General features: G+C 41.8%; 1 protein-coding gene across 3 annotated transcripts in view; it reads left to right on the forward strand.

Annotated features, from left to right (window-relative positions):
• The window catches only part of GRK4 (G protein-coupled receptor kinase 4), a 95325-nt gene that overhangs the window by 5549 nt on the left and 66964 nt on the right, over positions 1-22812 (forward strand). For all 3 annotated transcript variants that reach the window (XM_006128265.5, XM_075930838.2, XM_025187342.3), the window contains exons 2-3: positions 19916-20011; positions 21932-22044. In XM_006128265.5, coding sequence (XP_006128327.2) covers positions 19916-20011; positions 21932-22044 — 209 coding nt within the window. The remainder of the gene's footprint in view (positions 1-19915; positions 20012-21931; positions 22045-22812) is intronic.

Here is a 22812-nt window from a genome sequence, read left to right on the forward strand (position 1 = left end):
ACCGTAGTTTTATATAGAGGCAATAAAATAGTCTTTGTTTTAATCTCTGTCCCTTATTTTAATGATTCCTAGCATTCTATTTGCTTTTTTTGATTGCAGCAGCATATTAAGTGGATGTTTTCAGAGAACTATCCACAATGACTCCAAGATCTTTCTCTTGAATAGTTCTAGCTAAACTAGTCCCCATCTTATTGTATGTATAGTTGGGATTATTTTTTCCAATGCATATTACTTTACACTTATCAACATTAAATTTAATTTGCCATTTTGTTGCCCAGTCACTTAGTTTGGTGAGAACTTTTTGAAGCTCTTCACAGTCTGCTTTGGTCTTAACTATCTTGAGTAGTTTGGGATCATCTGCAAATTTTGCCACCTCACGATTTATCCCTTTGTCTAGATCAGTGGTGTGCAACCTTTTTTGATCTGCAAGCCCCATACCGCAGGGGCCGCCAACCACTGGGCCCAGCCCCCAGCCGGCCAGATCTGGGCGCCACACTGCAGGGGCCACCAACCACTAGGCCCAGCCACTGGCCAGCTGGATCTAAGCGCTGCATGGCCGCCAGCCACCGGGCCTAGCTCCCAGCCGACCGGATCTATGTGCCGCAACCCCCCAGGAAGACACCCATGACCCCCCCTGGGTGTCGCAACCCACAGGTTGCACACCACTGCTCTAGATCATTTATAAATAAGTCGAATAGGATTGGTCCCAGGACAGACCCTTGAGGGACACCACTTGCCACTCTGAAAACTTACCATTTATTCCTCCTATGTTTCCTGTCTTTTAACCAGTTGTCAATCCATGAGAAGATCTTCTCTCTTATCCCATGACAACTTAATTTACTTAAGAGCCTTTGGTGAGGGACCTTGTCAAATGCTTTCTGGAAATCTAAGTATACTATATCCACTAGATCCCCCTTGTCCACATGCTTGTTGACCCCCTCAAAGAACTCTAGGAGATGAGTAAGGCATAATTTTCCTTTACAGAAACCATGTTGACTTTCCCTCAACAAATTTTGTTCATCTACGTGTCTGACAATTTTATTCTTTACTATAGTTTCAATGTTGCCGTTCTGTAATTGCCAAGATCGCCTCTAGAGCCCTTTTTAAATATTGGCATTATGTTCACTATATTCCAGTCATGAGGTACAGAAGCTGATTTAAAGGATAGGGTTACAAACCACAGTTAATAGTTCCTCAACTTCACACTTGAGTTTTCAGAACTCTTGGGTGTATGCCATCTGGTTCTGGTGACTTGTTACTACTAAGTTTATCAATTTGTACTAAAATCTCCTCTAATGACACCTCAGTCTGAGACCTTTCCTCACATTTGACACCTAGAAAGAATGGCCCAGAATTGGGAATCTTCCCAATATCCTCAGCCAGGAAGACTGAAGCAAAGAATACATTTAGCTTCTCCAAAATGACTTGATCATCGTTGAGTGCTTCTTTAGTATCTCGATCATTCAAAGGCCCCACTGGTTGATTAGCAGGCTTCCTACTTCTGATGTACTAAAAAAAATTTACTATTGCTTTTTGAGTTTTTGGCTAGCTGCTCTTCAAACTCGTTTTTGACTTTTCTGATTATATTTTTACATTTAATTTGACAACATTTATATTCCTTCCTATTTTCCTCAGTAGGATTTGACTTCCACTTTTTAAAAGATGCCTTTTTATCTCTCATTGCTTCCTTTACTTGGTTGTTAAACCCCGGTGGCACTTTTCTGGTTCTCTTACTGTGTTTTTAATTTGGGGTATATATTTAAGTTGGGCCTCTATTATGGTGTCTTTGAAATGTTTCCCTGCAGCTTGCAGAGGTTTTACTTTTGTCACTGTACCTTTTAATTTCTGTTTAGCTACCCTCCTCATTTTTGTGTAGTTTCCCTTTATAAAATTAAATGCCACAGTGTTAGGCTGCTAAGATGTTTTTCCCACCACAGGAATGTTAAATTTTATTGCATTATGGTCACTATTTCCACATGGTCCGGTTATATTTACCTCTTGGACCAGATCCTGCACTTAATTTAGGACTAAATCTAGAATTGCCTCTCTCTTGAGGGTTTCAGCTGCTCCAAGAAGGAGTCATTTAGGGTATCAAGAGATTTTATCTCTGCATCCTGTCCTGAGGTGATGTGTACCCAGTCAATATGGGGATAGTTGAAATCCCCCACTTTTATGGAATTTTTTTATTTTGATGGCCTTTCTAATCTCTCTTAGCATTTCATAGTCACTATCGCTATCCTGATCAGGTGGTTGATAATATATCCCTGCTGCTATAGTCTTATTATTGGAATATGAAATTACTATCCTTAGAGATTGTATAGAATACTTTGGCTCTTAAGATTTTTATTTCATTTGATTCTATATTTTCTTTCATGTATAGTGCCATCCCCGCACCAGCACAACCTGTCCTTCTATGTCACAAGGCATAGAGCATCTAACAATAATAATTTGTTGCACTCACATATTGCATCTTGTTTTAGCTCTTTGTGGTGGAGAATCTGTCTTGCTGTGTTTGGTATAGCCCTACGCACAATCGGGATATCTTGACATTTGCCCTTTATGTAACAAAGTAAGAAGAAATGACATGGGCATGGTGGAGTCCAAATACATGTTTACTAAATATACACAGCATTCAAGGCCTAGTTATCTATGCACATTCTTGCTCTGGTTGTTCTCTGAAACTTACAGCACAGTGAGCACCACTAGAGGTCTTGAATCTATTTAAAGAGATACTGCCTTCTTTTCTAATTCAGTGTTTTTTCAGCCAGGGGTATGTGTGCTCTGGGGTTATGTGGAGATCTTCCATGGGGTACCATAACTCATCTAGATATTTGCCTAGGTATTTGTACAGTGGGCTACAGAAAAACGCTAGTGAAGTCACGACAAACTAAAATTTCATACATACTATGGCTTGTTTATGCTGCTCTCTGTTATACACTGAAATATGAGTACAACATTTATAGTCCAATTGATTTAGAATTATGTGCTAAAATGAGGAAGTATGCAATATTTCAGTAATAGTGTTCTATGACACTTCTGCATTTTTATATCTGATTTTGTAAGCAAGTAGATTTTAGGTGTGATGAAACTTGGGCATGCATGGCAACTCGCACTCCTGAAAGGGGTACAGTAGTCTGGAAGAGTTCAGCGCCACTGCTCTACATTACTGGCTGTAATACTGCGTGGCATACTGAAATGCTACTATAATATAAATTCTCTTAATAAGAACAGCCATTCTGGGTCAGACCAATGTCCTGTCTAGCCCAGCATCCTGTCTGCTGACGGTGGCCAATACTAGATGCCCCAGAGGGAGTGAACACAACAGGTAATCCTCATGTGATTCTTCTCCTGCTGGCTAATACTCATTCTGGCTAATAGCCATTGATGGACAGATTCATGGACAGATTCATTGAGCATTGATCTAGCTCTTTTTAGAACCCTGTTAAAGTCCTATCCTTCACAACATCCTCTGGCAAGGAGTTCCACAGGTTGACTGTGAAGAAAAACATCCTTTTGTTTGTTTTAATTATTAGAAGACTTACCTGGCATTGCCTGGGTTCTTCAGGGCAGGGGGCTGGCAGTGTGAAGGGTACTGAAGTAAAGGCAGTGCCTTGCGGACATGGGGAGCTCAGGGCAGGAGGCTGGAGGTGCGAGGGGTGGAGGTGTAGGAGTGAGGGCAGTGGGTGAACAGGGGCTCAGAGCAGGGCAGGAAGTGGACACTAGCTTCTCCCTGGGGGCAGCCCAAGGTATCAGGGTCTGTGCACCCCCACCTGTTGTGTTATTTGCAGAGGCTTTCTCCCTCCATACCTGGCCCCACCTGGGGATGGGGAAAGTCGGTGGGAGCTGTTTCTCAGACAGGGGGGCCTCCATTTACCTTTTCTGGTAGTAGACAAAATGGCAGAGCTCCAGCCCTGCTGGCCACTCCCTTGGTGGTACAATGCTCTGCAGTGGATGCTCTGCATGATAGCACTCCTCTGCAAGCTCACGGCCCTCCAGTGCCACTCTCACATTGTGTCCTTTGGAACAGCAGCCTTTCACTTTTTGCATGTTATGGAAAACTGTCCTTTTCCTGGGGCTTCTGGATCTCCTGGCACAATGAAATACTGACCTTGCTTTACATTAGGAGAAGAGGAAGCTACATATCAAATTTGGTGGTCCTAGCTCTTACTATTTAGGAGGAGTTCCTTAACAAACAGACTCGCAGAGAGGCACACTCTAAAATATAAATGATAAAGCATAAATTATAAATGCCTGAAAGTATAGGTACAGAATCAAATTTGGCGTTTTAAAACGCTTTTTAAAAATAATTTATATGGTGGGGTGGAAGGGAAGATTGATTTTGTAAAGCTGACATTGTCTTTGTTTTGTTCCATCCACTGCATCCTGTTGTTTAACTATCTCTCCTGAATGCATTAGTATATACAGGTATTCTATTGTAAAATCACAATACTAAATTCTAGGTCAGATTAGCTAAACCTAGTTTCAACCAATGTAAAAGTACGGGATGAGCAGATTTGAGGAAATATGAGAGAGTTGTAGTCTATGGATATTGGTTGCACAATGTTTATGCATTAGCATTTCTAAATGTTCGCGAGTACTGAGATTGGACATGCAGTCAGTGTACAGGCCCAGTAGTTCTAGTGCCTTCAGCTGTGGGTTCTTTGTGTGATTGTGCATATAAACTAACTCAAATGTGTACAATTTTATCTGATATTTTTTTTGTTTAGATCTAATGCATTAAGTCTCTTAAAATCCAGCTTTGAGATGGGATGAAGTCTTTAATTTTTTTTAAGCAAAGAGGATCAAATACAGCAATTTATCTTCAGGCTGTCCCAAAAAGTTTGAGGCTAAAAGGATCACTTTCTGATTTTTTTTCCCCCTCCTTCTGGCTTCTGTAGGGAGGTATCCAATTCACACAATTATTCCAAATTGTCAGTTCAGCGGAGGACCATACTCAGTAATTCAAAATAGGAAGGGAGAAATTAACTTGCCCTCCCTGATGCTTCTGTTCCTTTGATGTTGGTTTCATTATTGCTTTTAACATATTTGGCATCTAGCACTCATTCTTGCTTATGTAAGTGGGACTGGTACATCTGCCAGTGTCTTGCTATTATTAACATTGAAATAGTCTTGAACTTGACATCTATGAACAGAATTATGCTACAGTGACTGTTTTAAATAAAGGCCTGGATATCTGTTGTATATTCTGAGAAAAAAGGTGAGCTTGAAAAAGCAATATGACTTTTTCTATCCTTGAAAGGGAGCGATGACCATTTCTCTGTTCTGAGGGGATAATAGAGAAGTGAGATGAGTAAACTAATGTTAATCTAGAGGAGCAGTTGTCATACAGACAACTACCTGTCTTGTCAAAGTCAGACAGAACTCATAGATTTGTCAGACCGCTCTGTTTATTAGCAAAGCCGCTCTGCTAAATGCACCCAGAAAATGTGAGTGAGTATCATACAAGGTTCAAACTCCTTGATTTATACAGTCAAAAGAAAGCCAAGTTAACAAGATTAAAAGAGAGGCAAAACTTCACATGATTAGTATGAGGCTAGTCAAGTATCTTCATTTCCACATCAAGCACACAGCAATCTCCTGTCCATATCTCCCTGGTTATCTCTATTGTTTTCTGCAATACCTAATGTTTCCTTTTCCTATTATCCCAGGCCCACCTGTTTAGCACTCTGATCTGCATACTTACAAACAACATTAACATACTTTTCTCCTTCCTGTTCAGAGACAAACAGTATTCCTCCAACTTATTCAATTATTACAGCATAATTCATCTTTCTCTTACAGTATAATTCTTTCTACTTTCACACTGTCCTGCCTAGGGAAGTACAGTGGTGGATGGAGCAGAAGGTTTGATGAAAGTAAGTTGGAAGTGGTAGATACTTGTTGGTCAGCACAACTACTAAAATGAGTCCAGAATATCTTATATTTTGTATATGTGTATGGGTCACTTCATTCTGAGTAACACAAATTGCTTGAAAAAATATACATGAATGGAAAAAATTACCATATATCACTTGGTCGGCAGACCAATCTTTTCAGCCAGATGTAGACGTGAAAGAAGAAGCAGGTTCCTGGGATTTCTGCCAGGATACTTCCCCAGACTCTTTGAGGGGAATCCTTTCCTGTCAGCTTCTGGTTTGTGGGAGTTTGATAAATGTGAAACTATTGGAAGGGAGAGAGAATGTTATGTATGTCTTGTTCCTTTCTTCTCCCTCTTACTTAAAACTTCCAAGCAGCTTCTAGGCAGACTGTCTTTCCCAATCAGCCATTTTACACAGCCTGTTAGGAAGAGGCTTTTTGATGGGGTAGAGTAAGGAAGAAAAAGTCCCTGTGACCTATCAGGAGTACGGAGCTTCCAGTTTCAGATACCTGCAAACCAAAGGCTAATATAAAGCCTCCAAGAAGAATAGAGCGACAGGATCCTTGTAGAATCCCAATTGCTTTTACTTTCAAGCAGTATGATTAGATAAGCTGGGCTGCAAAGAATTGTGGGGATCAAAACTTAATAGTTTCTTAGTACGGTGTTTCCCAAATGGTGCTCCGCAGAACCCTGGGGTTCTGTGAAGTGGAACTCCGGGTTCCACGAAAAAATTCTGCTCCCCCACTCCCTGCAGAACCCGTAGGCAGTTCCCATTGGGGCTTTTCCAGCAAGGTTGGGCTTCTGGGGGCACATGGCTTTGGCCACTCCACCACCCACTGCGGCTGCCCCACCCCCACGCACAGTATGGCCCCTCCTCACCTCGCAGGACTGCCCTGTTCCGGTGCCTTGCAGCGTCCTCCTCCTCGTGTGTAGGCGGCAGCCTTTACAGTGGCCACTGCTGCTGGGAGTGCGAGGGCTAGCTGGAGCTGAGAAGCCACTCTTGGACCGTGGCGTTTTAAAACTGCTGCCTGCGTGGAACCCGGCTCAGGCTCTGCTGCTCCTACACCCCCCCCCCCCGCTTGGGATGCGCTCGGGCTCTGCTACCCCCCATGTGCTGCTGCTCTCTCTCCTCTGTGTCCCTCTCCAGCCTGCTGGGGAAGTGGCAGAGTTTGATCTGGTGGGGAAGGTTGGGATTTCTACTCCCCCGCCACCTCCCCCTTCCAGTAGGAAGCATGACCTGGTGCTGCAGCTGCACTGGGTCCCCCACTGCATGGGGTGGGGGAAGGGAGAACTGAGCTCCATCCCTTCCCTCTCCCTCAGGAACAAGAGCATGCTGCCTGGAGGCTTTTCCTGCTGCAGCAGGGTGCCAAGCCAGGTAAGCTTCCCCCCTCATGCCCAGACCCTGCACCTATATCCCCCTCGCTCCCCCCTGCCAAGAGTCCACATTCCCATCTTGCTGTGACACCCTGCCTCAAGACCCTCCTGAACCCTCCCTCCTGGCCTGACACCCTGTCCCAAGACCACTTCCTGTACCCTTCCTCCTGGCTAGACAACTCTGCCCCAAGCTTTCTCCTGTACTCTTCTTCCTGGACAGGACACTGTATGTAAATCACAAAGATGATCTGCAAACATCATGAAGAATTTTCCAACCATAAATGACAACAATAACTGGATTTGAAATCCATTAAGTATAACAGAAAAGCCAGTCAGTTTTTCTATGCAAGATTATGAAAACATAATCGAAATCACTTTAGATGGCCAATTAATACAAAAATTTAAAGGAGTTTCTCTGATTACCTTTTGGGGCGGCTTATGTCAAGAATATTCAGCTTTATCAAGATGTGAAGTGCATCAGTTGTTAACATTAACCAGCACATACATGTGTGAAACTGGGTTCTTGAATTATGCAGCAACAACAACAAAAAATAATACAGCAGTTGACTGAATGCAGTGCCAGATCTACAAATCCAACTTTTTCATATTAAACAAAATATAAAAAGAATTTGCCAAGAAAAGAAGAAAAACCAGTCTTCACATTGAAAACTGCCAATATAATTTATACAGTAAACTTCCGTTAATCCGGCACCCTTAGGACCCAGGGGGTGCCAGATTATCAGATATGCTGGACTATCGGAAGGGGGGGCTATGAGGGGTCTGGAGTGGGGTGGGGGGGATGCCACCCCAGACCCCTCATAGCCCCCCCTTCCGATAGTCCGGCTCTGCCCCAGGTGTCCCTGATTTAGCCGCTGCTGGTCAGTTTCAGCAGCAGCTGAATCAGGGACGCCTGCAGCAGAGCAGCTGGGGTGCTGCCGGGTTGGTCCTGCAGCGCCGCTCCTCGGCGCTACTGGACCAACCCGGGAGCACCCCAGCTGCTCTGTCCCAGGTGTACCCAAGTCAGCTGCTGCAGATACTGATCAGGGGCTGATTCCAGGAAGCCAGGGCAGAGCAGCTCTGCCCTGGGCTTCCTGGAGTCAGCTGCTGATCAGTATCAGCAGCAGCTGAATCGGAGACAGCTGGGGTGCTGCCGGGTTGGTCCCGCAGCCCCGAGGGGCAGCGCTCCAGCTGCTCTGCCCCCGGCTTCCCCGATTCAGCAGCTGGTCAGTTTTAGCAGCGGCTGAATTGGGGAAGCTGGGGGCAGAGTAGCTCCAATGGTCTGGCTGCCTGGAGCACTTCCGGGTTCCTGATGGTGCTGGACCATCAGATGCTGGACCATCGGAGTTTTACTGTATTAGTTTTTGAGCTTTATGAATGTCGATCTCATGACCTTATTTAGCATTTGTTGATTATTACTATCCTTACTTATTTGTGGTTTACTTTTTCAGCGCCATATGCCAGACTGTTTTCTTGAGGGCCTGGGGATGAGGTGGGGGTGGAGGGTGTTGTGGAGCTCAGGTCCAGCGGCTCCTCGAAATTCTTACAAGTTTAAAAGGGTTCTGTGGCCAAATAAAATTGGGAAACATTGCCTTAGTGATTACACAATTATTTGATACGGAGGCAGCAGTGCAGGGCAATAGTAGCAGCCCCTGTCTATGCTCACCATGGACAGGGGCTGCACCAGCATCCCATGGAACAGCCTCTGTTTGTGGTGAACCTGGGCCTGCCACGGACAGAGGCTGCTCCATGGCAGTCTCCCCCCCCCCCCCCCGTGCTGTTGCCTCTAATAGAGGCAGCAGAGGGGGGAAGGGTGAGCTGGCACGTACAGAGAGCTGGCTTAAAAGCTGGCTCCTTGTGTGTATCAGCTGTCACCTGCCCCCTCCACTCCACATGCTGCTGCCTCTGATAGGGAAGCAGCAGCGCAGGAGGGCAAGGAACTCCACAGGAGCTGATACGTGGGAGCAGCTGGCTTCCTGCATGTTCTGGTTCCTGCCTGTCCCCCTCCACGATGCTGCCTCTCTATCAGAGGCAGCAGCATGACGGGTGGTGGGGAAGGTGGCTCTATGGGATCCAGTGCTACCGGCTCCCCTCCTTGCTGCCTCTGATAGAGAGGCAGCAAGAGGAAAGTGCATGTAGTTGATAGGATTAACTGATAAGCCTGGGCCTGGGCTTATCAGTTACTCGTGTAGTTGATTACATATTGACATCCCTATTAGGTAGAAAAAAGTCAATTTTAAACTAAGCTCTGTATAGTGTATTTTTCTGCACAAAATATCAAACAGTTTAAAAACTACTGAGCTACTGTTCAATAGTTTTTAAACTGTTGAGCTACTCTGTCCATGTAACATAATCTGATTCTTTGCACCAACCCAATTAAATAATAGAAAGAACAAAGAAAGAGGGCTCCCATACTGATATGTTGTAGATAAAAATGTAAATGTAGAATTGTCAGAAAATTAAACATTGTGATTCCTTCCTCAGTTTTAGTTAGTTCCCCTTGTTCATAAATGGTATTGTATATTGCTATATACTGTTGGTTTTGTGCCTGTACATCATGTACATGTTTGATTCCCTAGTCTGGCACCCCCAGGACCTAACTGGTCCTGAATGACAGAGTTTTCTGGACCAGGGGAGGTCAATTCTGGCCCGTCCTGCCCACCTCTGCTCCCAGTTCTAGCTACTGCCCCCACCCCGAGCTGCTGGGCTCCTGAACTGTCTGCTACCACCTGCCACGCTCAGGCTACTGGTCCCAGCCAGGCTCCTGGCCACCATTGTCATCAGCTCTGGCTGGACTCCCAGGCCTAGCACCACTGGCCCCAGCTGGACTCTTGGCTGCAGGCCCTTCTGGTGCCTGACTCTCAGCAACAGGGGCTCTCTGGCATGGGAACATCCTGGGTTTTAGAGGTTCAACCTGTACTATGCAAGGTTGATAGCAGGAAATTGTAACTCTGTATATGTGTTCTGCTTATCACTTATCACTGAACATTTTTTTTTTCAAAAGTAAAAAACAAAATGAGGACCAAACCTTTGATCACATATTTAGATAAAGGCATGCAGTGTGTTTCTGACACAGTAGTGTGACTTTTGTAGATTTACTGGGTGTGGCTGACTTGGCTTTCTCATGTAATGTTATCTCAGTGTTTGGCTGTAGGAGTTTGTTGTGCAAGTATTTCTGTGCAAGCAAACATGAACCAACAGCATTACTTGCATTTCCTGAGTGCTCTTAACCATAGAGTTAAAAGTATTTTGCAGAGTTGGATAGGATCTTTAGTAACTTGTAAATTGCCGATAAACTAAGACACAAAGATGTGACTTGCCCAAAGCCACTGGATCTTATTGCATAGAGCTTATGGTTCTACTTAATAGTATTTTACCATTGCTTTGCTAATAAAGGCTATGATCATATAGGATAGAATCAAATTTCTCTATTGCCAGAAAGTCCAGGCGTTGTGTAATCACCGAAATAAGGGCACGTTAATATGGATAGTAATGACCACATTCTGGCTGACTTGTTTAGAGGAAAATCATCTGCTGCTTTGAAAAATATTCTTAGCTTGCTGAATTGTATTTCTGAACAAGATTTCTTCATTGCTACATTAAGACTTTGCAACAAACATCTGTGTGTTCGTTTAGGATTTACATAAAGTAAACCAAAAAAACCTCCATCTTTTATTCAAAAAATATTATCTGAATGTTTTTAAAAAAGCAGCTGGAATCATTTAATGTATCGTGGCCTGATAACTAAAAAATGTTCCAATGGAATGTCACTGAACTTTCCTAGAAGAAAAATTCTGCCTCTACACTGAAAGTAAACATGAAAAATTTCATCTCAATGGGTAATGACTTTCCCAATGGAGAGCCTTCATAAATAGGGACAAATGCAAAGTACTCCACGTAGGAAGGAACAGTCCATTTCACATACAGAATGGGAAATGACTGTCTAGGAAGGAGTACTGCAGAAAAGGATTTAGGGGGTCAGAACAGACCACAAGCTAAATGAGTCAACAGTATGACACTGTTGCAAACAAAGAAAACATGATTCTGGGATGCATTAACAGGAGTGTTGTGAGCAAGACATGAGAAGTCATTCTTTCACTCTACTCTGTGCTGATTAGGCCTCAGTTGGAGTATTGTGTCCAGTTCTGGGCACCACTTTTCAAGAAAGATGTGGAAAAATTGGAGAAGGTCCAGATAAGAGCAACAAAAATGATTAAAGGCCTAGAAAACATGAGCTGTGAGGGAAGACTGAAAGAATTGGGCTTGTTTAGTTTAGAAAAGAGAAGACTGAGGGGACATGATAGTGGTTTTCAGGTATCTAAAAGGATGTCAGGCAGGAAGGGGGAAAATTGTTCTACTTGGCGTCTGATAGGACAAAAAGCAATGGGCTTAAACTGCAGCAAGAGCGATTTAGGTTGGACATTAGGAAAAACTTCCTTACTGTCAGGGTGGTTAAACACTGGAATAAATTGCCTAGGGAGGTTGTGGAGTCTCCATTGCTGGGTATATTCAAGAGCAGGTTAGACAGACCTCTGTCAGGGATGATCTAGAATGGAACGGGGTCCTGCCATGAGGGCAGGGGACTGGAATTGATGTTCTCTTGAGGTCCCTTCCAGTTCCACTGTTCTGAGACAAAACATGTTCTTACTAAAGTATTTCCTCCAGTCATAACCATAATATCATTGTCACAACAGTTTCCTCACTCCTTCATATGAAGATGCATCACTTATTGTTGGAGACTTTTGTTCCCAACCTTTTAACTAATTATTGATCTATAAAAGGATCTTCCCTTTTATCCAATGACTGCTTACTTGGCTTCTGAACCTTTGGTGAAGTACCTTATCAAACTCTTTCTGAAAATCCAAGGCGATGGATTACCTTTGTCTATATGCTTCTTGACACGCTCAAAGAATTCTAATAGATTGGTGAGGTATGATTTCTCTTTATAATTTTCTTCTTTTCTATAATTTCCTTATTAGGCAAACTGGTTGAAGCTAAGCTTACAAGCCTGTAATTGCCTAGACTACCTCTGGAGCTTTTAAAAAGCCTAGAGGGTCTCAACCAGAGATATGCACAACTCAGGGGTATGCAGCTGTCTTCAAGGAGGTAAAACAATTCATTTAGATATTCACCTAGTTGTACATCAGCCTACGTAAAAAGCACCCCAAAGTCAGTACAAACTAAATTTCATACAGACAGTGACTTGTTTATACAGTAAAACGTGTGTTGTCTGGCACGCTCAGGGTTTAGGGCTTTTGGGTTATCTAAAAATTCTGGTTATCTGAGGGTCCCATAAACCTAGGAAAAACCAATGGACAATAATAATAAAACTCAAGTTTTTAATAGTGGTAATTTTGTAGTGCGATGCAGTTGGTCTCACATTTCTATTTTGAGTTAAAGATGATTAGTACTTCTTAAATAAAAAAATTAAGCCAATCGTGGTAAATCACGTTCCTGATGATGTGACAGTGTTGTGGCTGGGAGCAATGCCGCTTAACAAAGTTTTCTGGTTAACAGAGTTCCGGATAACACAGGTTTCACTGTACTTTTCTGTATACAATTTTTCTTAATTCCAGAAACTGAAGACCCTTACCCTGACCTTTCTTGAGACTCTGCCACCTCACACTCCATTCCCTCTTTTCCATAGTTCTCCCCACCCCCTCTTACTTTTGCTCACTTTCAATGCAAGGCCCAAGTTGTTAGTTGCTCTTACTGATTAAAAATGTGTTTAGTTTGTAATTTTGAATTGTTTTTGGTGTCAGCTTCCAGACATTTGTTATGTCTGTCTCTGCTATGTTAAGGAACCCTACAATATCTGACATGACCCCTGATGGGGAAGGAGAAAAACATTCCCCACCATTTCCCTCACATAGCAAAGCCTATGGTAAACCAGACTGGTAGATTTTGTGAGCTCCAGCTCTCCGCATTTGGGGTGTGGCAGGGAGGGGGAGACCTGGAGCGCCAGTACGAGCTCTCTGATGCTGGGGATGAGCGCTGAGCCTTGGGGGCTGGATCCAAGGCCTGTGGTTCCCCACTCCTAATTTATAGCATGGCACGGGGGTGGGAATGGGGATGAGGGGTTCATGAAGGCTGTCCTGGAGAGAGACAACAACTCCAGCCCCCTCTCTCTCACTGCAGCAGCTTGGGACCAGGTGAGAAGTGCCTGTTCATGACTGCTGTAGCTGCAGCAGGCACAGCTGGGGCTGGAGGACAGACCGGCATACAGGGAGACACACTCTCTGTCCCTTTCTCCATCTTGTTGGCCTGGTTCCCATCTCTGGCCCCTTGCTTGCTTTCTGAGGCCATTCTAGTGTATAATTTATTCCGCCTACCAGACCTCTCCCTTTACATTTTATATGAAACAATCAAATTCTAGGCATATCCTGTTGTTCTGACACAGCCAAACTAGGGATCTAAAAGTATACATGGGTAAACAGTTAACCACTGAGCTTGGGCTCATCAGTTACCTTTCACGGTTACATGTAAGCCCCGCCCCATGATAGAGGCAGCATCGGGTGTGGGGGAGGAGAGTGCAGGCAAAGCTGACTTCCTGTGCATACCGGCTTTTGGCGAGCCCTGCCCTCCTCCAGTGTGTAAATGTGTAACTGCTTAAATTACCAGCTGTAACATGTTTAACAGAATAAATGCATTTTTAACATCTCTAAACTAAATCTTTTACCTTGCCTTAAAGTTATCATAAGAGGAAATTACATACCGAATTTGGTGGTCCTAACTCTTACCGTTTAGGAGGAGTGCTTGAACAAACAGACTCACAGATGCACATTTGTAAAATTATATAGTAAGATAAATAAATCTGTAGAAACTGACTCCTGTGTCTTCATGAAGATACACATGTATATTCATGTGTACATACCTAACATGCACCAACACATGTACTTTCATGTTATTACAGTTGTCTAGTGCCCAGCAACCCCAAGAAAGGTCAAGAATGCATTGTAGTACGTATTGGACATACACTTAAAAAGAGTTTGTAATATAGCTAGACAAAGGTTGGAAAAAATGTCTGATACATTTCTTCTTTTGTAACTACTAGTCAACAAAACATTCACTCTTTAAGAAATAATGCATTTCTGAGTTCCATTCTTTTAAAAAACTTGTTATGAAATGGTTACATTTTGTGTCCTCAGTTTTTGTGTGTTTGTATGCCAGCAGAAGGAATAAGTTAGAAGTAGGCTGCAATTTATATGTACACAGGTATATACATGTGGCAATACATGCACCTCCCTACAGAGAGAGACAGTCTGTTACACAAATACACTGCATATAACACATTTGCCTTCACAGAGACTTTTTCATACACTTTTCCAGAGCTGCCTATATTACCCAGATGAGAAGAAAGGAGGGTGGGCTGGAAGGGGAAAGGTGGGAGAGAAGATGGGGAAGGAAAGAGGCCAAAGACAATTTCCGGGTGGGGACAGTGAAGGAAAGAAGGGTATGTTGCATGGATAGGGATGCAGGGGGAGGAAGAAGGCTACCAGTGCATGAGGATGTGATGGACCCAGAGGTGTATAGGGAGTGCAACAGTATATGAAGGTGAAAGGGATGCAGGGCTGTAGGGGGTGAGAATTAAGGAGGTGGCGGCTCTGGGAGGTAGAGAGGATGAGTGAAAATGTGCTGTAAGGGGTGCTGGGATGGGTAGGTGTGGGAGCACAGGGTGGATGGGATAGGAGGGATGCAGTGAAGGCTGGAGAGTTCCGGGGGCGGGGAGGCGGTAGGATGGGAAGGAATGCAATGATGAGGGGATGGAGATGCAGGGCAGTTGGGATGGGGAGGGATCCAATGGGGAGGATGGAAGTGCAGCTCCATTCCTAGTACTTGGAGACAGGAGCTACAAATACCACGAATTCCTGGGTGCCAGTCATAGAGCAACAGATTGCAGTTTACCACAGGGCATACTCTGCAGCTCAAGCCCAGCCCAAGGAGGTGCATGAGAAGATGGCTAGCAGCAGCAGCAGCAGCAGAAGAGTGCACCACAATCCCTCAACAGCCTGTTGAGTACTCATGACTCATGCTAGTTTGTCCGCAGTTATGACCGTCTGTGGGCAAGACAGCATGTGGACTCCTTGGCCACCTCCAAGACTAGGAGTCAGACATGCTGGCCACTTCCCAGGAACCATTCAGGATGGCATCTTTCAGGGAGCATGCCAGGCCTGTTGTGCCACCAAGTGGACTGTCAATGGCCCGGACAGGAGTGCTGATCAGAGCCTTCTAGTTGGGTATTCTAGTTGAAAACTGGACACATGGTCACCTGTGTTTTCTCTAAGCTACCTGGCAGCACAGGCCCACAGCTACTTAATCAGCCCTGCCCAGTCAGGGGCTCAGGGCTCTGTATTAGGTGGAGCTGATTAAGCAGCTGTGCTGCTGTGCAACTTAGAGGGATCACTGATGGGTCACCCTAATACTATACATTGAAATATAAGTACAATATTTTATATTCCATTTGATTTATTTTATAATTGTATTGTAAAATAAGAGAGTAAGTAATTTTTCATTAACTGTGTGCTGTGACATTTTTTTGGTCTGATTTTTTTGTAAGCAAGTACTGTAGTTTTTAAGTGAGGTACACAAGAAAAATCAGACTCCTGAAAGGGATACAATAGTCTGGAAACATTGAGAGCCACTGCTCTAGTCATCTGGTACAGAAGCTGATTTAAAGAATAGGTTACATGCCACAATTAATAGTTATGTAATCTCATATTTGAGTTCCTTTAGAACTTTTGTGTGAATACCATCTAGTTCTTGTAACTTAATGTTTCATTTATCAGTTTGTTAAACATCTCTATTCAACCTTAATCCGGGACAGTTCCTCAAATTTGTCACCTAAAAGGATGCTATGGTTGTAGGGATCTCTCTCTCTTAGGCTCTGCAGTGAAGAACAATGCAAAAAATATTTAGTTTCTCTGCAATGGCCTTGTCTCCTTAGAAAGATTTATTAGAATCTCTGTTTTCCAGTGGCCCCACTGACTGTTTGGCAGGCTTCCTTCTTCTGATGTACTTAAAAAGTTTTGCTGTTAACTTTTGTGTCCTTAGCAAGTTGGTCTTTGTATTCTTTCTTGGCCTGCTTTTTTAAACTTTTTTACACTTGAGTTGCCAGAGTTCATGATCTTCTATTTTCTTCACTAGGATTTGATGGCCAATTTTTAAAGGATGCCTTTTTGCCTCTAACCATCTCTTTACATCTCTTTGTTTTGCCATCATGGCTTTTGAGGAGGAAGGGCACTTAATCTCTCTGTGTGTGTGGTTTTTTTTGTTTGTTTCTTGTGGGACATATTTAATTTAAGGTAGTTTTAATAGTCTCCATACTGTTTGCAAACATTTCACCCTTATACCTATTCATTTTAATTTCCTTTTAACCAGCTTTTTCATATTAGTGTAGTTTTCCTTTTTGAAGTTAAACACTACTGTGGTGGGTTTCTTTGGTATTTTTTTCCCCTACAAAGATGTAAAATGAAATTACATTACAGGTGAGCTGCTCAGTAATAGCAGTCATCTTATACCAGATCTTGTGCTACATTTAGGGCTAGATACATTTAGGGCTAGATAAAAAATGGCCTCCCTCTTGTGGGTTGCAGGCAAAGCTGCTCCAAGCAGTTGTTATTTATGGTGTCTAGAGATATATATTCTGCATTCCATCCTGAGATAACCGCAGATGGAGTGGGTATGTGTTATTTTGAAATCCTCTGTTGGAGTGTCTACAAAGATAGGCAATGCAATAATAATCTTGAGTTTTTCATAGTTTGTCACCATGCTGGTCAGATGTTCAGTAGAATAATTCCTACTGCTATGGTCTTATTGTTCAAGCATGGAATTTCCATCCTTAGAAATTTTATGGTACTTCTGGGTTCATTGACAATGTTTTACTCATTTGACTCTATTTTCTTTCATGTATAGTGCTTCTCTCCTACTCTGTTATTCTGGTGTACTTTATATCCAGTTATCCTTATGCATCATTAATTATCCTCATTCCACCAAGTCTCTGTAATATCTGTTATATCAACATTCTCATTTAATACCAGTGCTCTAGTTCACCCATCTTAGTATTTAGACTTTGTATATAACCATTTATACATTTTATCAGCATTCAGTTGCTTGACTTCATGTGTTGTATTTAACCAGGACACTCTTCTGTTTTGAAGCCTGTTGCTCAGCCACAAGCTGGAGATTTCAGAACCTGTCAGTTTCATCATTGATGCTGTTCAAAGAACAGCACTGGTCTTTTTATAAGAATTTATCTGAAGCACCTGTCAATGAGATTTCAGGCAATATTTCTTATAAATTTCAGTCAATATTTGAGGCAAAGTAGCAGCAAGCATTTTTGATTGTGTACTAATATTGAGACCTCACCCACAGTGATCGATGCAGTGGTCTTATACATGTTTCTTACTTTTCCTGTGCCTTTTAGAAGCTGATTTATTTTGCATATGTCAGATCAGAAGTTTCCTGCAACATTTTGTTGCAATCAAAATGTTTCTCTCAATCCGCTATAGGTGGACGGTGCTATCAAGCGCTCTGATTGGGTTAATACCTTATACAGCAGTGTTTCTTAAACTTTGTTCCGCAGAACACTGGTGTTCCGTGAACAACTTGCAGGTGTGCCGCGACCTCGTCTTTGTTTTTGTTACTTCTTTGTTTTTTGTTTTTTTTTGTCTGACAATTTATTTTGTTTGAAGAAAATTTCCATAGGCGTTCCGCATAAAAATATTGTTTGGTGTTCCATGGTCTCAAAAAGTTTAAGAAACACTGTTATACAGCATTTCCTGGTCACAGCTGCAGTTACAATGTCTTTGTCTTGTCATCCCCACTTTAAAAGAGTAGCAATAGAATGCTAACAGAGATCTAGTTCAGCAGGACCAAAGACCAATGGGTCAGTTAGGAAACTAGCACATCCCTTTTAGGACATGTTACCATACATAGTCTTGCCCCAGTTAGCACTTTTTTTCTTCAAAGTTGGCATCTCCTGGATTCCTCCACCAGTTTTCACATCAAAGATTGGTCTCATAAAGATCAAACTACATAGGCAGATGTTAAACTTTTTTACTAGAGCTTTGAAGATAGCCTCCTAAATTGAGATGGTTCCTTATGAAGATACTTGTAATACTACATGTTTGTGATGAATTTTGAGACTGGATCGAGCTAGAGAAAAACAGAAAATTGAAGTAAATCTAATGCATCCTGTAACTGTGGTGTGCACAGTTATCCTTCCTGTCCCCTCCTCAATGTGGTTAACAGTATCTTGTGATGGTTTCATTGCCACAGGGTATGGCTTCAAAAATTTCTCTCTCTCTTTCTCTCTCAAGCTCTCAAGCTCTGTCATGCAAATACACTTTTGTATTGGTTCAGTGTGTTAAATTGAGTTTTTAAAACCTCCTGTGAAGCATGAAATTTATACCGTGAAATATTTTGTTGTACCTAAATTGATATGATCATTTTTAAGACACTGGTGTATCTATTGATCTTAGTTTTTCCACAAAATGTATGGATATGCAGGTCTTCACTGTGTTAAGAGACATCTTAAGGTCTGATATGTGTAGAGAGTTTAAAATCTTCGATATTGTTACCTTCATCTTACAACAGGTGAATTAAATATAAGTTAATGAGAATTATAAAGAAATTCTGTTGTATTTATGAAATGTGGAAAAACTGCTCTTGATATAACATCTACATTGATAGTCTTAAAAAGGTTCAGTTTCTACAGCAGTTAATTCTATTACATTGGTTACCCTAAATTATTACATTGTCTGTACCATGTAGCATAGAGTATGTATTTGTACGGTGGCCGGTGTGGTCCTGGTCCATGACTTGAGCCCTTATGTGGTGCCATAATAATGGTAGTATTAATGCTTATTCTTACATGGAAAATGGAATAGAAAAGGCTATTTATGTACTGAATTTTGAACACTGAATTCCCTTAATTTTAATTATTATGATTTCTTGACCTCTTCAGTCTTGTATTATTTCCTTGTTCTGTCACTTTTGCTTCCTTAAAAAACTTCAGAGGTAAAGGGAGCCAGTTGCATTTGAGAACCCTTTAAAATTGCATTTTCAAGATGTTGATTGAACTCTGTATGGTATCACAATATACATGTGAGATTAATCTTCACAGAAAATAAATAGTGATAGAAACCCACATATTAATATATTGACATTGTGATGCTAATAGAGGAAGGAAATTCACTACAAACTTCTGGCCTATCCTAAGCCTTCTGGATAGATCTAGATATTTTCAGATTCTCCAAAGCTGTGAATTTTTTAATTAAATATACACATCAGAAAAACTTCAGTTTATCCAGATCTTGTTGATGCGTCATAATCCTGTCTCAAATTGTAAGAGTTAATTTTAATAAGTTCATCCATGTTCTGAATGCATATACAAAGTGTTTGGATACTAATCATTTGTGCATATAGCAGAAAAGTGGACTATACAAGAGATATTGAAGTCAGTGAGGGAAGTGGTAGGCGAGTCACATTTGTTCATTCAGGAAAAAATAGTACAGTCCACTTGTAAAATAGCTGACATTTCACTATACAAAATGAGAATGACCCAAAGCTACAATATATGTTCTGCAGAGGAGAGAGAGCATATTGTAGCACTGGATTGAATTATAAACTACTCTTGCTTATATTGGGCTTTGTTTTTCCTTTTAGGAGGGTGCGGCAAACAAAATGGACGCAGTAAGAAATGGAAGGAGATGCTAACGTTACCACACCTCAGTTATTGCGAAGACCTTAGACGTTCAATTGGTAGGGTGTGTGTGTGTGTGTGTGTGTGTTTGTGTGTGGTACAAATGTGATTTCTCGTAGGACTATGTTGTTATCCAGTGAAGGTGTTTCTTCTTGCTTCTGATTAGATATTTTGCTAGTTCGTGATCAGATCTCACGTCCTCTAATTTAATTGAGAATTCCTGAGGGGAAAGCAAATGTCTCAGCTACTGTTGAGTGTGCCCAAGAAAACTGCTCCTGAAATCTCATTAATTTGTGATTTAAATACCTTATGTTCTGATTTGGGTCTCAAAAACTGAGCATCTTCACCAGAATGTTAAAATTGAAGATGCTTACGAGTTGCTAGCAACAATGTTAGAGTGGCCTGTTCAAGGAAATCTGGGTATACTGCTGTGAATGTGAAAATAAGCCTTCCTGAAGCAATAACATATATTTGCCTCAAATTGGATGTTTCTTTTGTTTATGTTTTTAAAGCCTCTTTAAATGAGGTATGAAGAACTGAAATAAAAATATAAACCCCTTCAGTTGGAAACCTTTAGAACCAGAAAGCTTCTGCGTAAGCCTAACACTAGTAGGAAAGTGCATTAATTTTTTACTTTGGATACGGTTGTTGCAAATAAAACTACCAAGCTGAAACTTCTTAATCAGCTTTGGCATCTGTAAGACAAACAGGAACAATCAGCTTTCATTCCCCACCCTCAATATCTATTTGACTATATTGTTAAATAATATATTTTTTTGTTCTGCTCTTGATCTCTCTCCCTTCCTTCGTGTCCCCTTTCTCTGGACTTCATTCTTTTGCCTATCCGCAAAACATCCCACACCCACCTTGCAGACTCCTAAATTTAAGATCCAGTTGTCCTTGAATAAGCTTTATTAAAAAACAAACAAATATATTTTTCTTTAACATGCATAGTTAGTGTGCATACTGCCTGAAGAAAGGGTAGAGATGCTATTTCTTATTAGTTCTAGGATGTTGCCCAACTGCTTGGTGTAGGAAAATTCCCTATGGAAGTAGTTCATTATGGGGGTTTTTACACTTTCCTTCGAGCCTTATTTTGTAAGACTGTTTTGACAAAAGTAGTCTTTCTGTTCACAGTTGGTACAGTGCCTAGCACTTATGAGGCCCTGGTTCATGGGCAGGGCTTGTAGCTGCTACAATAATACAAATAATGATGATTATGACCAGGGCTTGACAAACCCTGGCAAGAGCTACTTGCAAGCCCCACACCGCGCATGCACCAGACTGGCACTGCACATGCGTGAAGCGCCAGTGAATGGGGCGCCCATGGCGAGTAGATTCAGCAGTTTGTTGAGCCCTGATTATGAGTTTAATATCCCCATCTAATGTTGAATATATGGATCACAGGTATTTTGATCAAATGATTAGAGTGGAATTCAAATGGGGAAGCTGATCCCACAATACTTAGTCACATGAGTAGTCCTGTTTATGTTAATGAGACTTTTCATGTGAGTATAGAATCACTTTTGTTTTTATTTTCATTGGGGCTGGCACTCCACTATGTAATGTACAGGATCTTAACAAGTGTTTTTCCTTAATATATTGGGAATTAGCTGCTAATTTAATATAAAAATGCTACACTACTACTCGCCATCTTGAATAATTTAAATAGAAAGGTGGGGTAAAAATATTTAAATAAAAATAAAACTATTTAGGGTGCATGTAGTAGAGTGTTGGAGGTGGTGGTGGTAAATAGTCTCTCACTTTCCTTTGTGATCTTTCTAGCTGGTTTAGTCCTCTTCATTTGACATGTTGATTGCATGGACTTTTGCTGGCTCTTTCTAAATGGGAATCTGCAATATAAACATTCTAAGTTGTTTTTTCTCTTCCAGTCTCAAATTGGGATGGGGAGGGGATATGAAGAACAACACTCTGGCTTGTGAAATGATGTCATTTCTTTAATCTCTTCTTTTGCCCAGAAAAAAACTATAATCAGCTTTGCGACAAGCAGCCAATAGGGAGACTTCTCTTCAGGCAGTTCTGTGACACCAGGCCAGATTTGAAGATATGCATTGAATTCCTGGATGCAGTGGTAAGCTGTAGACTCCGCCTACAAAGTTCCCAGCCTTGTTCTTTTGAAGAATTAAAAACTGATGCAAGTAGGGAATAGTGTATTTTTAAGTTTATAAATGTAGCTGTCATATTCTGTAGATCCAAATGCGTACTAGTACAACATCCATTAAAATGTAGCAAAACTGCTGTAGTATCAACTGAAAAGAGAGTTCAGCAAAAGAAACTCAATGCCCTTAAGGGCTACAACTTCTGAAAAAATCTGGAGTCCATTTGTGCATTTTGTAGTATGCCTAAGAAGGCAATAAATTTTGCCTCCATTGTGGGAAACTTTAATGTCACTGAAAATTGCTTTTCTTGCTTATGTACAGATCTAGGTTTCAGTATCTTACTTGATATCAGTTGAGTTAGGTGTTCTCTAAAAACTGGTCTATACTGAAAATGTAATTGACATATATTTTTCTAGAGTGTGAAAAGTCTACACTCCTGAGAGACATATCTTTGCTGACCTAACTCCCAGCATAGACAGCACTGGGTTGATGGAATTTTCTGAATTTTTTTTTTTTACAGGACAGGAGGCAAAAATACCAGACTGTCCAGGACAATACTGGACACCTGGCAACCCTATGCCTTGCCCCCAGCATAATTCCATTGGCCAGTTTCCAGATAACATGAGCTGCCTGTTTGAAGAACAGTCAGCGTGTGGAGTACCCCTCCTGCTCCCCTCAGACTCGTAGCTATTCACAGACCCACATGGCTCTGTGATGGTCGGGCAGGCAGGGAACTTTCT

Source organism: Pelodiscus sinensis, chromosome 4 (assembly GCF_052426305.1).
Source record: "Pelodiscus sinensis isolate ZL-2025 chromosome 4, ASM5242630v1, whole genome shotgun sequence".
Classification (NCBI taxonomy): domain Eukaryota; kingdom Metazoa; phylum Chordata; order Testudines; family Trionychidae; genus Pelodiscus; species Pelodiscus sinensis.